General features: G+C 37.9%; 1 protein-coding gene across 2 annotated transcripts in view; it reads left to right on the top strand.

Annotated features, from left to right (window-relative positions):
- Positions 1–21,412, top strand: part of PLD5 (phospholipase D family member 5) — a gene marked incomplete at both ends in the record, with an annotated part of 173,749 nt that overhangs the window by 59,846 nt on the left and 92,491 nt on the right. Inside the window, one exon of one of the 2 annotated variants that reach the window (XM_082276932.1) lies at positions 14,058–14,194. In XM_082276932.1, coding sequence (XP_082133058.1) covers positions 14,058–14,194 — 137 coding nt within the window. Of the gene's footprint in view, positions 1–14,057; positions 14,202–21,412 lie in introns of those variants that run through there. The other variant, XM_082276933.1, reaches the window with a different exon arrangement.

Below are 21,412 nucleotides of genomic sequence, written 5' to 3'. Positions count from 1 at the left end.
ACTGAGCTTGTTTTTGTAAGTACAGTGTGCATGTGTTACGCAGCTACTGCTTTCAGGAGATAACTTAAAATGCAAATTAATATGACTGTGTAAGGTCTGCGTATCTCAAATTACTTCCAAAATGCTAGCAATTAGTTAGCATTTTGCTGCTTTCTGAGAAATGAGGAAACTTTCATATTTTGAGACCTCTTGGAACATTATTTTATGAACATTTCTGACAGTGTGGGAAAATAAATGTGGATGTCTGTGTAAATTTTATAGAACTTAACAAAATGGCTGCTTTTTTGAGTGAGAGCTTCTACTAAATTGTTGCTACTTCTAGATTGGGAATGAGACTGTCAGCCTGAGACTGAGATTTCACAGATAAATCTCTCTACCTTTCTCTAGAAGCTTTGCTGTGTTAGGGCCTGATACTGTGTTGAAAACTTAAGCTGCACTTTATTTTTCAATTTAGAAAGGGCTTGTAAGGTACTGTAAGACAAACCTGTGCCCATAGCCATTTTCATCAATTGATAGCCTGCCATAAGAGGCTTTCAAATAAGCTGGTTTCTTTTCCTCCTAAGAAAGTATTCCCAAAGAAGTTTGCTGTCAGAAAAGAAAGGGAGTGGAAAAATCCCCAGCGCCAGAAAAATATTGGACTTCAGAGTAGGATGAAAGGTGATAATGGTTAGTGGCACTGTTTGGCATGCAGTCAGTCTTTCCTGGAACTTTGTCTGGTACATAAGCATCTCTGTTGGTGAGGTGCAATACACCTCCTCTGCTGTCAGGAACATTGAAACTTCTCTGAGGCATGTGTGCCACCACCATGTCAAGTTGCTCTGTGGCTGTTTTGTATTTAAGGTTTGTCTTCATCTCTCCCACTATTTTTACTTTTTTAGGGTTGTCTGCTACAGAACTGAGAATAAGAAGACAGAATTTCACTGTACTTTCATTCCATGTTTCATTTTGCAGAATGATTAAAATTCCAAGTTGGCAATCATTAAAAAATATGTAATGATTGCCTACCTTGAAACAATAATAAAACTAGACGCACACTCAGGTAGGCCAGAACATTTTATGGTTTTAATGGAAACAACCATGTCCCTAGATAGATATTTTAATTCATTTTTTTTAACCAGTCATATATGTTGGTTATCATATTTAATCTCTAAGATAGTTTTCCTATTGAACTGAGACTTTTGTGGTCAAGGCTCCGCATGTAAATATGTATATTCCTGTGCATTCATAGTTTTCCTTCTGAATAACTTAAACTAAACTTCTGAATGACTTAAACATTATGTAATATAAAGGAGGAGGTCTTCAAGACATTTTCAAGTCAGGTGTCATGATATTTGAAGGTGGGTTGAGGGAAAGAGAATCTCTGCCACCTGGTAATGGGAAATGTTTTACATAATGGGGCTCTGTTTTATCTGTTTTTTTAATTACTTGGATGCAAAAACCGTTGAAGGAAGAAAATATAGGAAGCCAAGTTAACATGTCTGCCCACTCAGTTATGATGTTGATAGATTGTCCTTATATATCTTGTTGTGGAGATTATTATTTTTAAAAACTATTTTATTTATCCTATAAACAGACTAAGAAAATAAAAATAAGTATTTTGACTAGATAATAGAACAATAGGCAATGAGCCCAATTCAGTAGAATACTACAGTAATATATTAAACAAAGAAAAGAGTAGGACAAAGCCTTTTCCACAAAGGTAGCAAATGAGAAAACAAGGCTGTTAAATAAAACCTGACAAAATGCTGTAAATCAGGACACCTTGATATCTCAACATACCAGAAGGAGTCTGACCTTATTAATATGGAGATAAGGCAGCACAGGAAGGGCAAACAGCAGGGAGTGTTGCTTCTGGTGGAAGAGGTATCTGGTAATTCCAGTGCGAGGAGAAAAGTTAATCAGAGTACAGTAGTTTTCACTCTGCTGCTGCAGGAACCTGGTTGCAGCTCTCTCTAGAAAAATAATCTCTCTGACCCTTCAAAACTAGATCCTGCTGGTGCTGATTTTTTTGTTCTCCCCTCAAGATATCCATTATCTTCTGCTGGTTCTGAAAGCTGGTGTCCTTGTTGTGCAACTTTTGTCTGCTCCGTATGAAGGCAGAAATGTGTAAGGTGGCAGAATAGAGTGGGGGCTTGTTAGTTGGAGTGAGACCATGACAGTGATTAATTATTTTTTGCTGTTTGGTGAAGCAGGGACAGGGGAAAGGATGAATATTGTTGGAATAGTGAAAAAAGAAAACATCCAGGGACAATTTGCTTTGCCCGGTTAACTTGATTCTCATACCTTTATCTCCTCCACCCATAATGGTATGTGTCAACTTCACTAGGAGTAGAAAAAATTCTTCTACAACTATGAGGAGCTCTGAGAACACTGGACAGATCTCACATGGAAAGAGACTGTGGTAGAGGGAAGTAGAAGATGGAGGTCTTAAAGGTCTGCTGTTGTTTGTTTCTTGTCTTTATTTCTCTTGGTGCTCTTTTTTGTTTGTTTTCTTGTTGTATATTTGTGTGTGCTTATAAATGTATTGTCTTTGTAAATATTCAAATATTTGTTCATTTGTTGTGATTCAGGGAAGCTGAAGTCAGTATGGCAGTCCCATCTTTACTCATAATATTACGTATTTTTCAGCCAGTAAAGGAATTTTCAATCAAGTAGAGTTACTTAAAATATAGAAGTGTGAACACTGTCATTTAATTCAAATACAGAATTCTGTAGGATAAAAACCATGGTACCTAAATTACCTCCTGAGTCTGCCATAGGAAAGAAAGCATAGATCGGATACACTTAATCACTATAATTAACTAGTTTACCTTTATATCTCTGATTAGCTGCAGATCAAAACCTCTGTTTTCCTTTATCTCTCTTTACAGTAGAATATAATTCCTATTGTGAATGTCACATTGGTTGTGCTCTCTTTGACAATGGAATTAACTTCTTGGCCGAATGGCAAATCTATTAGTTCAACATGTACTCACAGTATACTTAAAAATTCAGAATGAGCTAAAATTATATGCTTCCCACATGAGATAATTTCTTTTCCTGAACTTGTGTTAATTTATAGTAGAGTTAATAAAACTTTTCTCTAAGTGTATCTTGTCAGAATGAGTGAAAGCAAACTTTAAAAAAAAAAATTGAAATATTCTTAATTTGCTTTTTACACTTTATGAAAGAGAAACTGGAAATTTGTGATTTATCTAACAAAATGAGTTAGTCCCTCCAGGTTCAGTTGCACCACTTGCCTTTGATTATAGAATTATTGCTTTGTTGGAACTTAATGTAATGATGCTGTAGTTGATGGTAAGGTAGATACATTCTTAACCTGTTCCAATCACAGGATTAAATGCTAAAATCTAATTTTAAAACTTTAATGTAAAGTATTTTGCCTCATTAATTTGGAAAAGAAGACACATACTCCAGGTAGTGATGAATTTCTAATTCTACAGAACTTCACTTGAGCTCAGATATGTGTCTCACAGCCTCCCTGATGGAGTCTATGTGCCAGCAGCCACAATTTTTTTTTTTTTTTTTTGATCTTTTATTTGGTCTTGTCTCATTTTGAAAGTATCTTAGCAAAACAAAAGCTGTGTGCATGAAGCTTGAGCTGATTGTACATATGATCATTTAATGTGTCAAAAATGACATATGCAAACTGTGAATAAAATTTCTTCATTCCTTTAAAATTTCACTTGGTTTCTCTTAATTAGCAGCACTATTATATAAAACACTTTTTTGAAAGAAAGTGACTTTTGTAATTGAAGCCGTGCTGTCAGCAAGTCTTAGGTTACTTAACCGAGTACATTACTACAATTTTTTTCTAGAGTTACTAATGTACTAAAATAAATTATAGTTACTTTTAAGCATAACAGAGGCATTGCCATTTGTAAATTGGAGTATTGTAATGTAATATAATGGTAATGTAAATTAGTGTAAATCAGTGTACTCATCTGTATAGAGTCTGGTCTGCCTTCATGCTGCTACTTCGCCCTGCCTACTGCTAATTTGTCCTTGTGGCTTAGAGACAGATTTATGTTGGATGTTGGTGGTCATTATTACATGTCAGTTTGTGTGTATAAATATACATATTTAGGAATGAATATATATATATATACACACACAGACACACAGAGACAAATTGGTAACTGTCCTGGAACCAGAATCTACATTACAAATGCTGTCTGATTTCAGGAAACATGGCACACGTATGGGTAAGACACACAGAGATGTCTCAGTGGTTTTTGGGTGTCTCCGTGATACGGAGTGATCTGTCACAGACATGCTTTCACTGATATTGTTAGGTTTACTGTATTTTCTTTTAAAAAATTCTTAGCACATAAAAATTTATTTATCGTGTGCTCACAAAATTGCTGCCCAACATTTTGCTGATCTCCTTTGTCAGAGTCTGAAACTCTTTGATGTTTCAGTGGTAAATACCATAGCTTGCCAGAGCACGCCCTGTCCTGTCCTCTGTTCCCAAGTGCTTCCTATCCTGTATTCAGCCTGTTAAAATGTACTGAATATCTGGATGTTGCCATCTAAACAGATTGTCTTTATACTGGAACATGCTTTAATAGCATGACATGGTTATTACTAAAATTTTGAGCATTTATATCTGTTGCATATTGCTCCTTTAGGAGCCTTACCTGAAAAGCTAAAGCTGTCTTCGTCACTGCAGTTCTGCCTAGTTCGGTGCAGAATTATGCTGCCAGAACAATATGTATTAGACTGATCCAGAGGAATTGGGATGAAATCACTCTGGAGTCATTGTAGCCAATGGAAACTTCTGCATTCCAGCTCATTTTTGTATTCAAAAGTGACCAAATGAAAATGAAAGCTGAACTAAAACCTGAAATAAAAGCATGGCTTCAAGTACTTCAAATGTAGGATGTCCTCCCTTTCCTGGTGAGACATTTAAAATTAGTCTGAAATATGTAAGAGAAAAAGTTTTGAGCATGTTTAATCAGCAACTAAAAAAAAAATAAAATTTCCCCCTTCTTTTTAATTTAAAGCATTCAATTTCATTTTAGTAGGAATGTAATTTAGATTGAAAGTTGAACATGTACAATAAACAGATCATTCCAGAAGAGATTTAAGAAATTCATGAGTCAGGATTAGTAGAAAAATGTGATTTTGATGAATGCAAGCAAAGTATGGAAAAAAGAGTAGTGCCATAGACTATTTCTTTCCCCTGTTGATTTTGAAAACAAGAGACTTGCTGGCTAGAGACAGATGCAATATGGCAAGTTACTGCAACTCCTTGTTTTGTGTCCATGGAAGATTCTCATTTTTAGAGATTCTGATACTTCAGTCTAGTTTTTTATTAGGATTTAAGAGTGTCAACATCAAAATTAAACTAGGTGTTGAAAGAAGCAGGACTTGTAGCCTATAGGCCAGTCTTTTTATCATCTGCTATATCCCCCCCACCAGCTGTCCTCTGATGATTATAATTGATTTTAAATGGACTGTTCTGCAATATATTAATGGTTTGCATCTTGATGTATTTATCGATTTAATTCTTTCTCAAAATGCTGCCTTATGGGATCCAGCTCTTGATAGGAAATAATAGACCAAATCTTTGTTTGCTCTGTGATTAGTTGCTGGGTTTCGCCTGGTTTCTCAAGAGTTCAGTTTTTAATTATATTTGTGAACTAAAAGGTGTACATAGAAGGTCTCTTATCTGTACATAAAAGATCTAATACATAAAATTAGGTACAGCATTTGTATACCTGTTTGTAACACAATTTTTGCTTTTTTTTTTGTTTGGTTTTGTCTTGGTGAAGTAAGGGCTGTAATGCTAGCTGCAGTAAGAGTCCTCTCTTAGAGGGTCCAGGTTTAAAGATGCACAAAGATATACTGGAATATAGAAATCCTATTTACAGTTTTTTTTCATACTGATGAAGTATTAATAGTCTTCTGAATTGGCTGTTCAGGCCAGGTTGAGATTGTTCAATAGCTTTTTTCTTTCTTTTTCTCTTTGTAGGAGGCATTAGATTTGAGTAGAATGTTATTTTTAGGGTGGACAATGGCTTTTTTTGACATTGCCAAATAATAATACTGCCTTACATTATGCTGAAGCCTGAGTCGATACACCATGATGAGAACTCAGGGCCCAATTTTGGGAAAACGGCACATGAACACTTAAATATATTCAGGCTTTTCATCCCTTCTCTTATGCCAGTTGTGGTCAACAAATTACATCAGAGGTTAGCTGGTTATGTGCTGGAAACCTTTTTTGTTACAGACCTCATGTTCTGAATGTTAATATCCTTCTGCAGTATAGCACCCTGTTTGGAGGAGGTCCAGATAAGTAACCTCTAAAGCCTTGGATTTCTTCCAAAGTAGTTTATTGGTTTTCTATTTATAGCCATGTGCCGGTCCATGTGTTATGTGCCTGAGCTGTTGGATCAAACGTTTGTTCAGAGAGCAGTGAAGCCAACACAGCTGCTACTCTGGGTGTGTGCTCAGGGCCCACAACTCCCCCATGGCAGTGATTCCTCCACCGCTGTCTCCAGGAGGCTGCATGCTGCTGAGCCCTGGGTGTGGTGGACCGTCTTTCCCTTGGTAGAGGCACTTATTTGTGTCTTTCTCAGCCAAATCTACCTGCATATGGATCTTGTAAAATGTCTGAGATAATTAGATTGATATAAATCTTTCTTTCAAATACAGATTCAAAAGAAACTGGCCAGCCAGGGAGATTGCTGGACAGTGTGCCTTCTTGTTTGCTTGGAAAACATATTAAAGGATGTGTTTGTTGGAGAATTAATTGGTGGTTCTCTTGTTTCAGTGGCAACCGTAGGCCTAAATATTTACTGTTGATTTTGCTTTGAAGTGTCTGCATGCAGTTTTGAAAGGTGAACAAAATATGCCAACTTGAAGTAGAGGTTAAGGATTATTTTTGCCTTGCATGCAGTTCAGGCATTATAGCAGGATGTAGAAATCTAAGTCAACGCAATGTGGCATGATGTGACATGACCAGGTTGTTCTCTGCTATAAATTTTGGTTCCTTCTGTGGAAAAATTAAACTATTTAAGAATGTAGAAAATACATTCTGCAGCTCGGACTCACAGCATCTCCAGGCCTGTACTGTGTGCCTACCAGTGGGCAATGGCATGTTTCCCATCATCTCTAGTAGAGGGCACATCCCAGCCTGTTTTCTCTAGCATCTTATGAGGACGTATTTTTGCGGGCTTTGTCTAAACTCTTTTTAAACCTCCTGCTGCTGTTTGCTTTCATAGCCTCCCGTGGCAACAAATTCCAGATGCTTAATATCATCTTCATAAAAAGTACTTTATCTTTTTGAAGCTTGACTCCTGGAAGTTTCAATAAACATCCACTATTTCTCTTATTGTGATGCTTGATGAATAATTCTGCCTTCACTATACCTGATGCTCATGTGTAGATATTGTACCCCTTGGTCATAGTTCTTCTACTCTCCAAACTATGGACTCCTACCCTTTTTTTGTCTGTCTTCCTCTGAAGCATCTGTTTCAGCCTGTTAATAATTTTGGTTATTCTTTTTTCTAGTGGTTTCTCAGTTCCTGTATATGGACAACTGATTGGTCCTACCTGCTTGTAGCTCTTTTATCTTCCTTTATGGAAATTTAACCTAAATTTGTTGACATACTCCCTAAAGAGTCAAGAACATTTTTAAATTTTAATCTAGTTTTCCAGCATGCTTTCAATTCATACTGCTTTGGTTTTGATTGAAAACGTAATAAGCACTCTTCATTTCTACTCCATAATTTGGATTGTTAGTGGAGACATGAACAAAAACAGATACACAGCAGATTCCTCTGAGTCTTTTCTAAGATGTCCTCCCATTTTTCAATGAGCTTGATATTTCAACCAGCTTTACACCTCTCCTGTAATAGTTGCTGTGGTTTTTAAGAAAGTTTTTATTAAAGGTGAGAGTATATGTTATTTTCAGCTCTCCAGCAGAATAATAGGGCTTGTGACTAGGAAAGCTAGAAATCAAAATTGATCGATGTGACTTCTGCATGACAAAGCTTCATACTTTCTAGATATCTACATATTTTCTAGAGACTGAAGCTAAAATAACTAGCTTATTGTTTCCCAACTTCTACTGTCTGCTCACCATTTTTACTTGCATATGGGTAACACTTTTGCTTTTTCCAGTCTTCTGATACTTCACTCAGACTTGTGAGTTTTCAGAGATGAGTCCCAAAGGTCCTTTGTTAGTTTCAGCCACTACCTTAAATATCCAATGATAAAGCTAACTAGGTCCAGCCAATTTTAAAATATTTAATTTCCCTTCACACTCTTGAATCTATTCCTTCCTATTATTTTTAAGAGGATTTTAAGTGTTGATTGGCATTAATCATACTAGCTGGGAGATCCAAGGCTACATTGAAGGTTATTAGTGTACTCAGATTCCAGATTAAGGAGAAATAGTATTTATAGCAATGTTTTTCTCTAATAAACACACATGATGATTTTAAGGACCAAGGGTAATCCAGGAATGATTGCTAATTCTTTGTTCCAGTTTGGCCAAATTTAGAAATCTACCTCTGAGAGAAGGTACAAACCCCTTCCCCCTCCAGGTTCGGGAAAAAATAAATTTTCCTCGAAGGAAAGTGAAGGAGATAAAACTATTTATTTACCAAACACACAGGAAAAGGAAAATAAGGCTAAATAATAGAATGTTTCGCTGTGGAGGAAAAACCTGGGAAAGTGTTAGAGTCCTCCCTTTGGTCTGCTCAGAGCTGGGGCTTGGGCCAGGGCCAGGCCCTCTGTGCCCGATGGAAAGTCCTCCCGATGTGCTCTGAGGTTGAAAGCAGTCCTGTAGAAAAGGGAGAAAATCCAGAATTCCAGAGAAGGAAAAGCAAAATCCAACTCTCAGTCTCTCTCCGGAGAACAAGAAACCGAAACAACTGGCCAAAAGCTGACTGGAAAGCAGCAAGCCGGGTGCTTCCTCGCTCCCCTGCTGCAGCTGGGGGGGGGGAAGTCACTATCTCTACTTGACCTTGAACAAGCCGCAAACTGCTTTGAAAAAGTTTTGCTCAGTTTTTCCTTCCCCCTCTCAGGCTCAGTTTAGAGGCACAGAAAAGCACAAAAATTAATTTCTGGTCATAAGCAGCAATATGGGATACACATCATAAGGTCACCCCAAGACATTCTTGAAGTCCAGTTCCTTGTTCTCTTTGGCAGGGGTATTGTAGCATGCCATAGAACCTGACTCACAAACAGCTCTGTAAGGGCTGTGAACAGTTATGGGTGTTGCAGACGAGCGCTTTTGTTGTCACTTTTGTGTTCACATGTGTTACAGGAAGGAGCAGATTATGATATGTGAAAACCTGCCTCTTAGAGCCTCAGCAGTTCTGACAAGTAGATATAAATTCTGTATTAGCGTGGTGTATAAGTATTGCCTTCTTTAGTCTTTAAATAGGTATAAAAAAATGAAGCACAGGTTCAAAGCCATGACATGTTTTGTTGTTATGTAGTCAGTTTTCTCTGTAGATACAGCATTGCAATTTCATGGCTCCTGTTTTGGGAGAGGACATTCTTGTACTGCATTGGAGGAAGAATAATTCCTGATTAAAATCTCAGCCTCACAGAAATGCCTGTTGTTTGTGAAGAAACTGAAAGCTTTAGGAGCCAGTAAAGTGTTCATAACAGCTTTTGAGCAATGTGAGTGCAGTAACAATGGAGGCCTTTTTCTTGCTCTCATTCTCAATTCTGCATGGGTATCACAGGCTCTGATAACCTTAATTGACATAGACTATCCTTTTTCTTAATAATGAACAAGCAGGTCCTTCCCAGATTAAACTTTAGTCTGAATAGTACTGTACTGCATACCCATTGTGCAGATTTTGCTTTTCTTCTCACTCTCTCCCTAGAGGTATAACAGCATGAAAAATCGCCATGCTTTGTTTTAGTAAATGCAGCATTTTGGTGGATTTATTTTAACTTAGGTATTGTTTAAGCTAGTTGAGCCAGGTGAAAGGAACATGTTTTACTCTTGGTATTTTTGATAGTCCTTGTTCCTGCAGGAGTTTCTTTCCCAATCTTCCATAAGCTCTGAACAAATCTTTCTCTCATGCAACAGAATTTCTGGGCTTGCACATCAGTACAGTCAAGCTAGTAGGTGGTCTGGCCCTGGGCCTCTTAGCATCTGTAGCAGCCTTTAAATATGTAAAAGAAAGAATGAAATGCTCTGTTTGCTGTTTTCCATGAGTACAGGAAGGAAAAAAAGAATTGTTGCAGCATAAGAGACTTAAGTTAGGTGTCAGTCAGGGGCTTAGATATGGGATGTGGTTGCCTGAAAACACTACAGGATCTCTTTCAACTGTGGATTTTTGGGGACAGGTTAAACAAATAACTGTCAGAATTAATAATCGTACAAATAACTATGTATATGGACAGATGGACTGCATAAGTTTTAGAGATCCCTCACGACCCTGTATTGTGTAATTAAGGGTTGAAGACTGAAAGTTTGAACGCTGATGAATGCATTTACTGGAGCAAAAAGAAGCATAGGTCTGATAAGCTCAGAGGGATCCCAGTTGCCAAGGGGATGTGCAATGAGACAGCATCAAACAAACAGTCTGCCCAAGCCCACCGACACAGGGGTCTGAAGAGCAGCCTAGCAGGTTCCTTCTAGTCTGTCAGTGGTGTGAGCTCTTCGATTTTGGATTCTTTCTTGAAGGCTGCTATTACTTGCACATACACACAGACAGAGGCATTCATAGATGGTATAATAGACCAGGGATATGGTCTGTCCTAATCTGTTTTAATTAGGAAAAGATGATTTGAAAATTGTCAGCATTATGGCAAAGTGTGTGAAAATAAGGACTTATTACTGTTGTGAAAAAGTAGGCTCAGAAGACTTGTTTGATACAAGTAGCTATTTTTTATTCTTTCTTTTCTAGAATAAATACAAATGTAATCAATTTCCAAGCATTAATTTATATGTAATATATAGAATTAAAAGCAATGAAAAACCCACCACTCAGCAGGAGTAAGTTCAACATCAACTGTGAAACTTCTTTAAATCTTCCTTATTCTCTTTAATTTTTTTTGCTGGTCTTTACTTGACCCTTCAGACCTGTGGCTAAAAATTTAGAGTTAGGAGAATCACAAACTTGGAACTTTTGCTTTATTTTATTTACTATTTTGTATTATCCTTAGTTCAAATAAAAACTGCTGTAGTCACAGGGGGGTTTTGAATGTTGATTTAAAAGGTTCCCTATGCTCTTTGTTATCATACTGTTAAGCTGGTACTTAAGAAAAAGTGAAATAATTAATCCATTATAGTTGTCAAAGACAACTGCATAATACAAAGGAGCTCTGAAAATAAGAGCAGTAAAATAGGTTTGTGTGGTTCTGTCTTTATTTTAGTGCTTGTAGAATAGCAGTGATCTTACTAATGGTAGTGAGTTTGTACTGCTTACAGGGAGCAGCAGTCACTCCAACTGCAGAGCTTGACGAGCTGTATACATGAAAGAACAGGGATTTAAACTTCATATGATTTTCAGCTACAAAGCAGAAGTCAAGAAACCTTGAATATGTTCCCCAAAACTATGTGGAATGGAAATTAATGCTAGATTAGGAGGATCCATTCAGAATTATTTTGACTTCCCCTTTCCATATTGCTTTAACATGAGCACCTAGAAATTGCTACCATAAAATTTCCTGGTATTGAACTTAAAGCATCTGTTGCAGCTACCTTTTTTCCCCCACACCCTCTCCTCCTTGTCATACCATATTATTGTTGGTACACTGTAGATTTTACATGGATTTGGCCTTCAAGCTTTAAGTATGTTAAGAGGTTTCTAGAGGTGTGTTATGACTTACAACACTGTGGCCACCTTTTAGTGAAGCATTTCCTGCTGTCTCCGTGTGTAGTGGCCCAGCCTCAAAGGCTGATGTGGTTCCTGCTGGTCCAGTGATCCCACTACTCTGTGTAGTTGTTGTGCAGCTTGCATGGCAGCGTAACAAGAAGATGGGAGTTATTCCCTGGAGCAATAGCATGAAGTTTTTCACACCATGTGGCAGCTAGGATGCTTGTGCTACAAATTTATCCAGAGTAACTCAGAGCTAGTCCCAGTGTGTAGAATGGCTGCAGTTAGCCTGATTTGGGAGGAAAAAGAGCCCTATTGTTGTGAGCCCTGCTGGGTCACATCCACTGCTCTTAGGGACTAGAAAATGAGCCCAGGCTCTTTTTGGTTTGCTGGTTATGGGAGCAGCTTTGCTATCTTGCTGCCGTGGTGATACATTCAGTGCATGGAGGAACCTGCATCAAACAGTTTCTGTGAATACACTTGCAGTATTGCAAAAAAACTGCATGAGACAAGGGTCATCTTAACAGGAGGCTGAAGAGGCCTGATGAGAAGGCATAGAGCAGTGTCCCAGACCTGAATACCTACTTTTCTCTGGCACTTTTTAGTTTTTCTTCCCAACAGTATGAGGCAGTGAGACAGTGTTTAACAATTTTCTCTTAAGTTCCAATGTGCAGCCTTAGTTCTGGACACCCAGGTGCAGTAATTTACAACTCTTTTCAAAAGTTGCCATGATTCTACCTAGCAGCAGAAAAAAAACTTCCCACATTTTATTTATTTCATACGTAGGCTTTTTATGGCTGAGGAACATTTTCTTATGCTGCTTTCTTGTAAGATTTTAGTTAATATATTAGAAATATAGATTTAAACATATATTTGAAATGTATAAAAGTGTCTAATGTGCATTATATTTAAAATATGCATATAACCTCAGCCACACATTCAGTGTTACTGTTAGATAAAAGGATACATTTGTCACTAAATTTCAGATGAGTTTTCTCCTGTTTGTCTGCAGAAGACATTTGCTGTGTTTTGGATTTTCTCAGACTGAAATAAAAATCTTTATATCTGATTTGTTCTGAAATGAAACATGAGCATGTTTCTCCTGAGAAGTGTACTAGCTGGGAAGTTTTAGAGGTTTTTTTATTTAAAAAGAAGTTAGACTTTTTCTTTATGTGTAAGGGAAAATGTTCTTATTACTCTGAAACTTACAGCCTCTTAAACAAAATGTCAGAAACAATGGAAATTCTATGAAATTGGTTATCAGCTGCAAGCATGATGTTGTTCCCTTTCCCTTACACTTTCCATGCTTTCCTGTGCACTTCCTCCCTTTCCCATTCCTTTATGAGGCTTTTTCCTCTATGTGACATTTTAATTACAGGGCAATAATGAAAATTAAGAAAATAACTGTGGAAACAGACATTAGACATTGATATTTTTATGTGTGTGGTCTTGTTTAAATTTACTTCAGTAGAAAAATGCACAGTATATTTGTTGAACATTTGGCTTCAGAATAGAATATCCTTTATGTAAATTGCATGTCAAGAGACTGCTTTAGGAGATTTCACATTTATCTAGGGCGCTACCAGGTGCATCTGATTTATTACTGCAAGATTTCATAACGTAGTGCTATGCCATGTTTTAGTATTTAATCGGAGATGTGGAGGGCATTACGGATCATACTGAGCAACAGCCTCCTGTTGTTTCCTTGAATCCTATCTATCATCTGTGAAATTGTTTTCATCATATTATAAATACTGTGGGGCAAGGACTAGCCAAAGTGTCTGAGTGGCTGTGACAGTCATACTGACAATGTCAGGTACTTTTTGTAGCAAAAAAAGAAACTTTGCTCTTTTTACAATGACATTTTATTTCAGCCAAACACAATGAAACTTTTAAGTGCCATCCCAAATGTGTACTTTACCTGTGAGGCACAATCAGAAAATATGTCGTTAATGTAGGAGTCATTATTTTAATGCATAATGCTTTCCTTCTGGTACAAACAGAAAGCAGTTTAAATTATGAATATTATTTGTGACATGAATTATTTAACAGTGATTGAGACATTTAAAATACATCTCAAGGTGATACATGAAGGACAGTTTTGAGAGTGTTTTCATCCTGAGGTGTGTTTCATGTTGACAGCTATGGCAGTATGGTCTTCAAAGAAATTTAGATCTTATGTAAAAGTTTTAGAGTCTCAAGTAGTTGACTAAAATGTGCTCATGCCATTAAAACTTTTTTAATCTTAATCTCTTTCAGTCCCAGCAAAGATGCATTGTGATCTTTGCACTGGTATGCTGCTTTGCAATTCTGGTTGCACTGATATTTTCGGCAGTGGATATTATGGGAGAAGATGAGGATGGACTCTCAGAAAAGAACTGTCAAAATAACTGTCGGTAAGAGGTAACAAACAAAACTTCTCTTTTGGGGTGGAAAGGAACACATGTGTGTTATGTAAGGGCATGAAGTAATTGCCATAGTCCTGTGGTATTGGGAAGAGCAGCTAACAGAGGAAGAAATGATTTCTCATTTTGAATTTCTGGTTTGGGAGGTTAGTTTAACAAAATAAAGGACACTTCTTCAAGTTATTTTAGGTGGTATGTTTTGAGCAAGACCTTGGAGTTAGATCAGTTATTTTGTAAGCCTGAGCCAAAGCCCATTAAGTTTCAGTGATTAACTACTGAGGTGGATCACCTAGTTCCCAATTCTTTGTCTCATCAAGAGCACTTCTTTCTTTCTCCAGAAAGGTCACTGATGCCTCTTGACCTAAGATTGCTGTCTCTTCTGTGTAAAGGAAGCTTTTCTATTTCCTGTTTGTTGCATTTCCCTTATAAACACAGTGGCTTACCTATGAACTGTGAAGGAAATTGGTGATATGATCAGAGAGACGAGTGTTGACAGTGTTGAATTAAGATTTGCCTCAGACACCTGCCATGGTTGTGTATATCTTTTTACTTTTGGTTCTTAAAACAGAACTGATTTAAGTAGGTGATTCATTTTTTGGGCCTTTCATTTCCAGACTGAATCTCATTTTGCTGCTACTCACTGTCAGCTTTCTCTGTGAATCTGTTCATTAGTGATGACCAATGCTTTTCCTGGGTCATACTGTCCCAGATCCTCTTCTGTCCACCAAGCTGACTTAAAAATCATTTGTAGACTTCATTCCCAGTTGTATTCTGTTTGGGTTCTTTCAAGACTTTAACGTTTATACAGAGCACCCTCGCTAATCCACTTTGAGAAAAAAACAGTCATTATTAAATAACTTCTCAGAAATCCATTCTAATCTGATCATGGAATTGCTGGAGTGGGAGGGGGCCTCTGGGCATCCTCCAGTCCGTGACTCTGCTCAGAACAGTCAGCTACAGCAGATTGCTCAGGCATGTGCACACTCATGCTCTGTGTAGCTCCAAGGATGGACTCCACAGCCTTTCTGGGCACCGTGTTCCATTGTTTGTGCAGAATCTACTGAGCTACCAATGACTAGGTGTACAGCAGGTAGGAGGTAATTGACATTTGCATTTTAGAATAATTTAATGAAAGATTAATGTTTCTTTGAGCCTTTGGTACTCATTTCTGCTATTCTTTGTTCATTTTGTGTGACAACTGTTTTGGGACAGTGCCTTTTTATGCTGCACCTGTCACCCTGCAGACAGCATTAATTCAGAATCCAGGAAATGTGATTATGGTTTTTCAATTGTAATGGGTTTTTATAATTTTTTTTGCATGCTACTTAATAAAAAAAAGAAATGACCCAAAACCAAGAGGATTCTTTAAGTCTGTATCTCCTTTCAGATGGAATATACTTGCAGCATCAGGTAGCTTTGTCCTGAAACCAACTGTCCTTCTGGCACTTTTTCCCAGAATTGTTTTTAGGTTTAGTTTTGTTCACTTTGTTTTACGCCTACAGGTCTGGGCAACCTTCTGATATCTTCTCTGAATTTTCTAGAGTTCAACCAGCTTTCCTTTCCCCATCAAGGTCTTAGGTGTCTTTCACTGTGAGATGTTGCCTTCCAAAATTTTTGAAGATACTGCATGTGTCACCTCTACACCCACTGTCTCCATGTGTGAATCTTTGACAGAACTAGGTCAGATGAGGAGAAGGTCTTTCTGCTCATTGGCTTTAATGTGCTGCTCACAACTTCAACACACTTGGAAACTACTGCGCCATGTTTCCTATTAGTTGTATTAACTAATGGTTCCCATTTTGTTCTGGGTAGCTGTGCCTAGCCAAGGAAGGACTTCACCTTCTTCACTTCGTATTCTTCAAAGGGAAAAAAAAATGGAGCAGAAATTATACACAGTGCTATGAAAAACATGGATATTATTTTTTCTATGTGAGAGATTAATTTCTTCTGTCTTTTTGTATGGGTTACAGCAATCTGCCTCTCCGAAGAGTATTTGCCTTTGCTCAGTGTTTTTTGTTGGTTCACATGTGTCAGTCTTGTCCCCTCCTGGATTGTGTTAGAGGAGCCTGAGACTAAATTCAGCACTTTGACTTTAAACATAAGAGTCAATTAAACTGCTCTGCGTTTACAGGGATAAAAGTGAACTCAGACCCCAGCTCTATTTTAAGGTGCCTTTCACAGAGTGATTCAAGTGCGTGATCTAGCTACTAATGCCTGAACCAGAAGGCGCATAAATGCTGTGTGTAAAAACTGCCTTAACCAGTTCTAATAACAGTATCCAAGTGCTGGCAGCTCCTACCTGCTAAGGTTGAGTCCTTCCCTACACAGTGAACCCGGGGTCCTTTATGTGTTAAATAAATTGCAGACTTAACTGAAGTGTCACAAATCAATTGCTGCCAATGGCATGTATTTAGTACTTGGGCTAAGCGCTTTTAATAAGTAAGACAAGAGTTACTGAATTCTTACATTTCTGCTGTGTGAGTACTTTCACTGACATTCAGAAGGAGGGGCTTAAATTTGCAGGATGTGCTGAGACAGAATGGTAACAGATGATCCTTTTTTTTTTTTTTTTTTTTTGAAGTATTTGTCAAATGTAAGTTTATATGTATGAGCATAGAATTCTTTTTTTGATTTTAACTGATTTTGTAAAGAATGTTGATCGGAAGGGATGCTGTTGATTTGAGAACTTTGCTGATGGTTTTTTAATGGCCCTTTTCTTTGGAAAATTTAATTTCTGTGTTTTTATTTTAAAGGAAAATACACCTGAAATAGAACTGTGGTCTAGAAAAGTTCTCTGGCTAGAAAGTTTTGGAGCTTGTGTCAAAAAATAGGATTTTTAAGAGAGAGAAAGAGAACGTAAGAGGAAGACATTTTTAGAGTCTAGAGCTTTTTGTAGCCTGAGAGAGGAATCTTTGAGGTATGTTGCAAATGGTGTTTTCCAGTAAAGCTTACATCTCTGTTGTTGTGATTGGATTGTTCAGGAACACAAATGCAGCTTTTCTGATCTGCTTGTTGTAATTCAACATGAGGTTCCTCTTCTATAAACCATTCCTTAAACTCTTACTATGTGAGGAATACTTACTGCATGTGTTCCCAAAATGACCTTACTCTTTATTGATGTATTCATTTCTCTTGAGGGCTTTGTAACAAAAATAAGTCAGGAGTGGAAAATCAGGCTTTTTTGCATATTTTCTCTGATTGCTGGAGGGATTGATGGTACCCATCCTATTAAAAGGAATGGCAACTGATTGAAATTTAAGGAATAAAAAAGTAGCAATGACTGTGAAAAGTTCAGGCTTTGCAGTTTGTGCTTGGTATGTGCTGGAAATAATTCTCTTGAGACATCCACAATAATGTTGTTAGGCAGCCCTGATGGATGACACTTGTTAGGAGGATATGCTTAGCAGTCTGGGAATTTTGCCTGTCTTGCTGTGGGTCCATTAGACACTGAATCTATAAAATTAGATTATTGTAATTTGAAAATAGTACATTTTAATGGCTGATCTATTGTGAATAAATCTTGGCTAGCCTCTGATATAACGTCAGTTAAGACTTACTTGACTTTTTTGGAATTGACTGATAAACTCTAAAAATGGCAATCTGGGAAACAGAAGAAATTACAGTTATTATGAGATTGTCTGCTATCCAAACTATTGGAACCAAGGTCGTTTGATTTATTAACAGTAAGTTGAGCTGTTCAAGGCTCAACTTGAGCCTCTTCTCCTGCTTGTTGGTGCTGATAGTCATGCTAGGGTTCCTACAGAGTTTGCACATGCCCGCAATTATCCTTGTCTCACTGGCTTTTCCAATATCCGTTGAAGCAGTGGTAGCAGCTGGCATAGTGCCTGCCTCTGGCTGTGGGTTTGGCCCTATCTCTTTAGAGAGACTGCAGAACAAGGTGGAAAGGAAAGCAATGGTAGCTACTTTCCATGCTTCCCAAGCTAAAACTAAAACTGTTGTCATGATAATTTTTTTCGATATTGCCTTTCTCTGATAATAAGTGGAAGAATTTTCTTGCTTTCTGTTTGTGTGCGTTTTCAAGGCAGATTCTGTCTTGCATTCTATTCCAGTGATGCTTTGGTCATTTCTCTTCTCCTCAGAGTCATACATAATAAAGGCACTTGTTCTTTTGTGTTTGGATTTGCATTGGAGGAATTTGCTGTTCTATATGACAGGAGGAGCAAAGCCTGTTTAGTTCACTTCTTGATTATAGGGAGGCTTTGACCACTTCTGCTCTAAAACAAGTAGGTGATGGTACCTGAGCAGTGTTTGTGATTGCTTTAGATATTGTTTGGATTGTTCTGGATAAGGGTTTGTATCCTGGAGAGGAGCTGAATCTTCCTGTTGACATGCAAAGCTTTAGAATTCAACAGTACCCTGCAACACTGAGTTTCAGAGATTAAATCTGGTTGTATACAATAATTATTTATATTGAACAATTATTGTGTGTGGCATGCACTGCTTTCAATTTCATTAGATGGTTATTCTCCAGTTGTGAAAAAGGGCCCGCAATTGATTTTTTCTGTTGTTTTATAAATCTTTCTTTCAACTACTCTGCTATTTAACCATGTAGGGTTTTGCAGCAGTGTTAAATAAGCATACTGCAGCACATGCTTACATTCATTTACCTTGGAAGTGCTTTGCCCCTGGCTTATTGTGGAGGAGATTTTCTCTGTGATGCGTGGGTTCTGAACATAGCAAGGTTTATATTGACTGGTTTCTATTTAATAAACAAACTTTGACAAGCATAATAGTTAAATGTCTAAACAGAACAAGATGCTCAGATTTTGAAAACAAGCCTGTTAAAGAGCAACTGAAGATTTCTATTTACAAAATAACTATTCCACTTGGCATAAAAATGCTTTCTGTCAACATGATGGACTAGAGGATCATGTCTACCTCAGTTTGCAGACAGCACCAGTTTGAACGGAGTGTTGATCTTCTGGAGGTAGGAAGGCTCTGAGGAGGTATCTGGAAAGGCTGGATCAGTGGGCCAAGGCCAAAGGTATGAAGTTCACTAAGGCCAACTGCTGGGTCCTGCACTTGGGTCACAACAACCCCCTGCAGCACTGCAGGCCCTGGCAGAGTGGCTGCAAAGCTGCCCAGCAGAAAAGGCCCTGGGGGTGCTGGTGACAGCAGCTGAACATGAGCCAGCGTGTGCCCAGGGGGCCAAGAGGGCCGATGGCACCTGGCCTGTATCAGGGATAGTGTGGCCAGCAGGACCAGGGCAGGGATTGCCCCCTGTACTCGGCACTGGCAAGGACACACCTTGAATCCTGTGTTCAGTTCTGGGCCCCTCACTGCAGGAAAGACACTGAGGGGCTGGAGCGAGTCCAGAGAAGGGCAACGGAGCTGGGGAAGGGTCTGGAGCACAAGTCTTAAGAGGAGCAGCTGAGGGAGCTGGGGTTGCTTAGTCTGGACAACAGGAGGCTCAGGGGTGACCTTATTGCTCTCTTCAACCACCTGAAACAGGCTGTAGCCAGATGGGGGTCAGTCTCTTCTCCCACAGGTAAGTGACAGAATTAGAGGAAATGGCTTCAAACCTGGGGAGGTTCAGGTGGGATATTAGAAAAAATTTCTTCATCAAAAGGGTTATGAAGCATTGAAATAAGTTGCCCAGAGAAGTGGTAGAATCACCATCCCTGGGGGTATTTAAAAGACTTACAGATATGGGGCTCAGGGACATGGTTTAGTGGTGAACAGGGTGGTGCTGGGTTAATGGTTGGACTTGGTGATTTTAAGATCTTTTCCAACCTTAATAATTCTAGAGTGACTGTTTTCCTCTTGGTTTTGAGTGATACAGAGAATGAGCTATAAAACCTCCTAATTTTTCAGATGATCTCTATTTGAAGTCATTTTTATTTTTGCATCAAAAGAAGGAATACATTTTCAATTGAAGTTTCTTGACTGGACACTGCAAAGACGTGGTGTACCTCATGCAAGTTCATTCAACATCCAAAGACAGGGAGGGAAATCACTACTTCAACACACTTGCACAAGAAGAAATTCTACTTATACTACCTTTTATTTTTCATTTTTCAAGATGGATTTCAATGGAAAAGGTAGTGTATTAACAGTACAGTACTGATACAGTTCCTCAGTACCTGTACAGAGTACAATTTTTTTCCTTTGTTTTGGCGCCAAATAATAATAATAAAAAGGACAATTTTTCTTTTGTTTTGCATTTACTTTCAGCTATAAAGAATATCTTCACATATTAATAAATGAGTGACAAAACTCATGATCTGTTTAGGTCTTGTTCTGTCTGTATTACTCCCAGTAGATAGTTCATTGTTAATTACATTGTATCAAATAGGTCTGGGCTTCCACTTGTTTTGTTCAAACACACAAACCTACTCTTTTCCCTGCTCTTTGTTCTGTTAAATCTAATTATTTTCTGTGGAGTTTAGGACAGAGGGCTCTAGAGTCTCCTTAAGGCAGTTTTTCCTGTTATGATACATGCTATTTAGGATGTAAGGCAGATATTAACATATTTTGTGTTCTTGTAAGTTACCTTTTTAAGTATGTGTTTATTTCTCCTTTTATGACTTAGAATTTATGAACTGATATCAGAGAAAATGTTCCAAGCTAATAAAAATCAAATTCCAATTACTTCAAGGTTTCTAGGTAATGCAGGTGGGATAAAGGAACAATTCATATGTTAAGAGTATCCTTTCTCATGTGTAGGTTGCTGGAACTGCTCTATGATTAGATCTTTTTCTTTTCTGTTTTTTTTTTCTCCCTTTCTCCCTTCTCAGCTTAATTGGTTCTTTTCTCTTTTCACCTTAATGTCTTCAGAAGACTGAAATTACTTCATCCAAGCAGAACTCAAAAGATTTCTGAGCTTATTTTCTATACCAGATTGTAAGGCTATACTAAAGAGAGTTATTAAATCTAAAATTACTGGTCATTCTCATGATCTTGAAAACCAATTTGTGACATTTCAGAGAGGTTTTTGTTCTCCCTGGTGAGAATAGCCACACAGCATAATAATACGTGTGATGTATATCCCTGATAAATCCTTCCTTTTGCTTGTGGGAAAGGCATTAAAAGTGGCTAAAAATTGTTGTAGAATCTGCCTGAGTTCATGCTCCATTTCAGGGTGACTTGTTCATTCAGCCAGAGCTGACTTTGCATCAGATCCTAGAAAGCACCTGTTCCAGTGACACTATTTATTTTTAATTGCCTCTCCGCCCTCAGAGCAGTAGA

The sequence above is a fragment of the Coloeus monedula genome (assembly GCF_965178545.1).
Source record: "Coloeus monedula genome assembly, chromosome: 2".
NCBI classification, from domain to species: Eukaryota; Metazoa; Chordata; class Aves; order Passeriformes; family Corvidae; genus Coloeus; species Coloeus monedula.
This window is presented reverse-complemented; position numbering and strand designations above follow the sequence as displayed.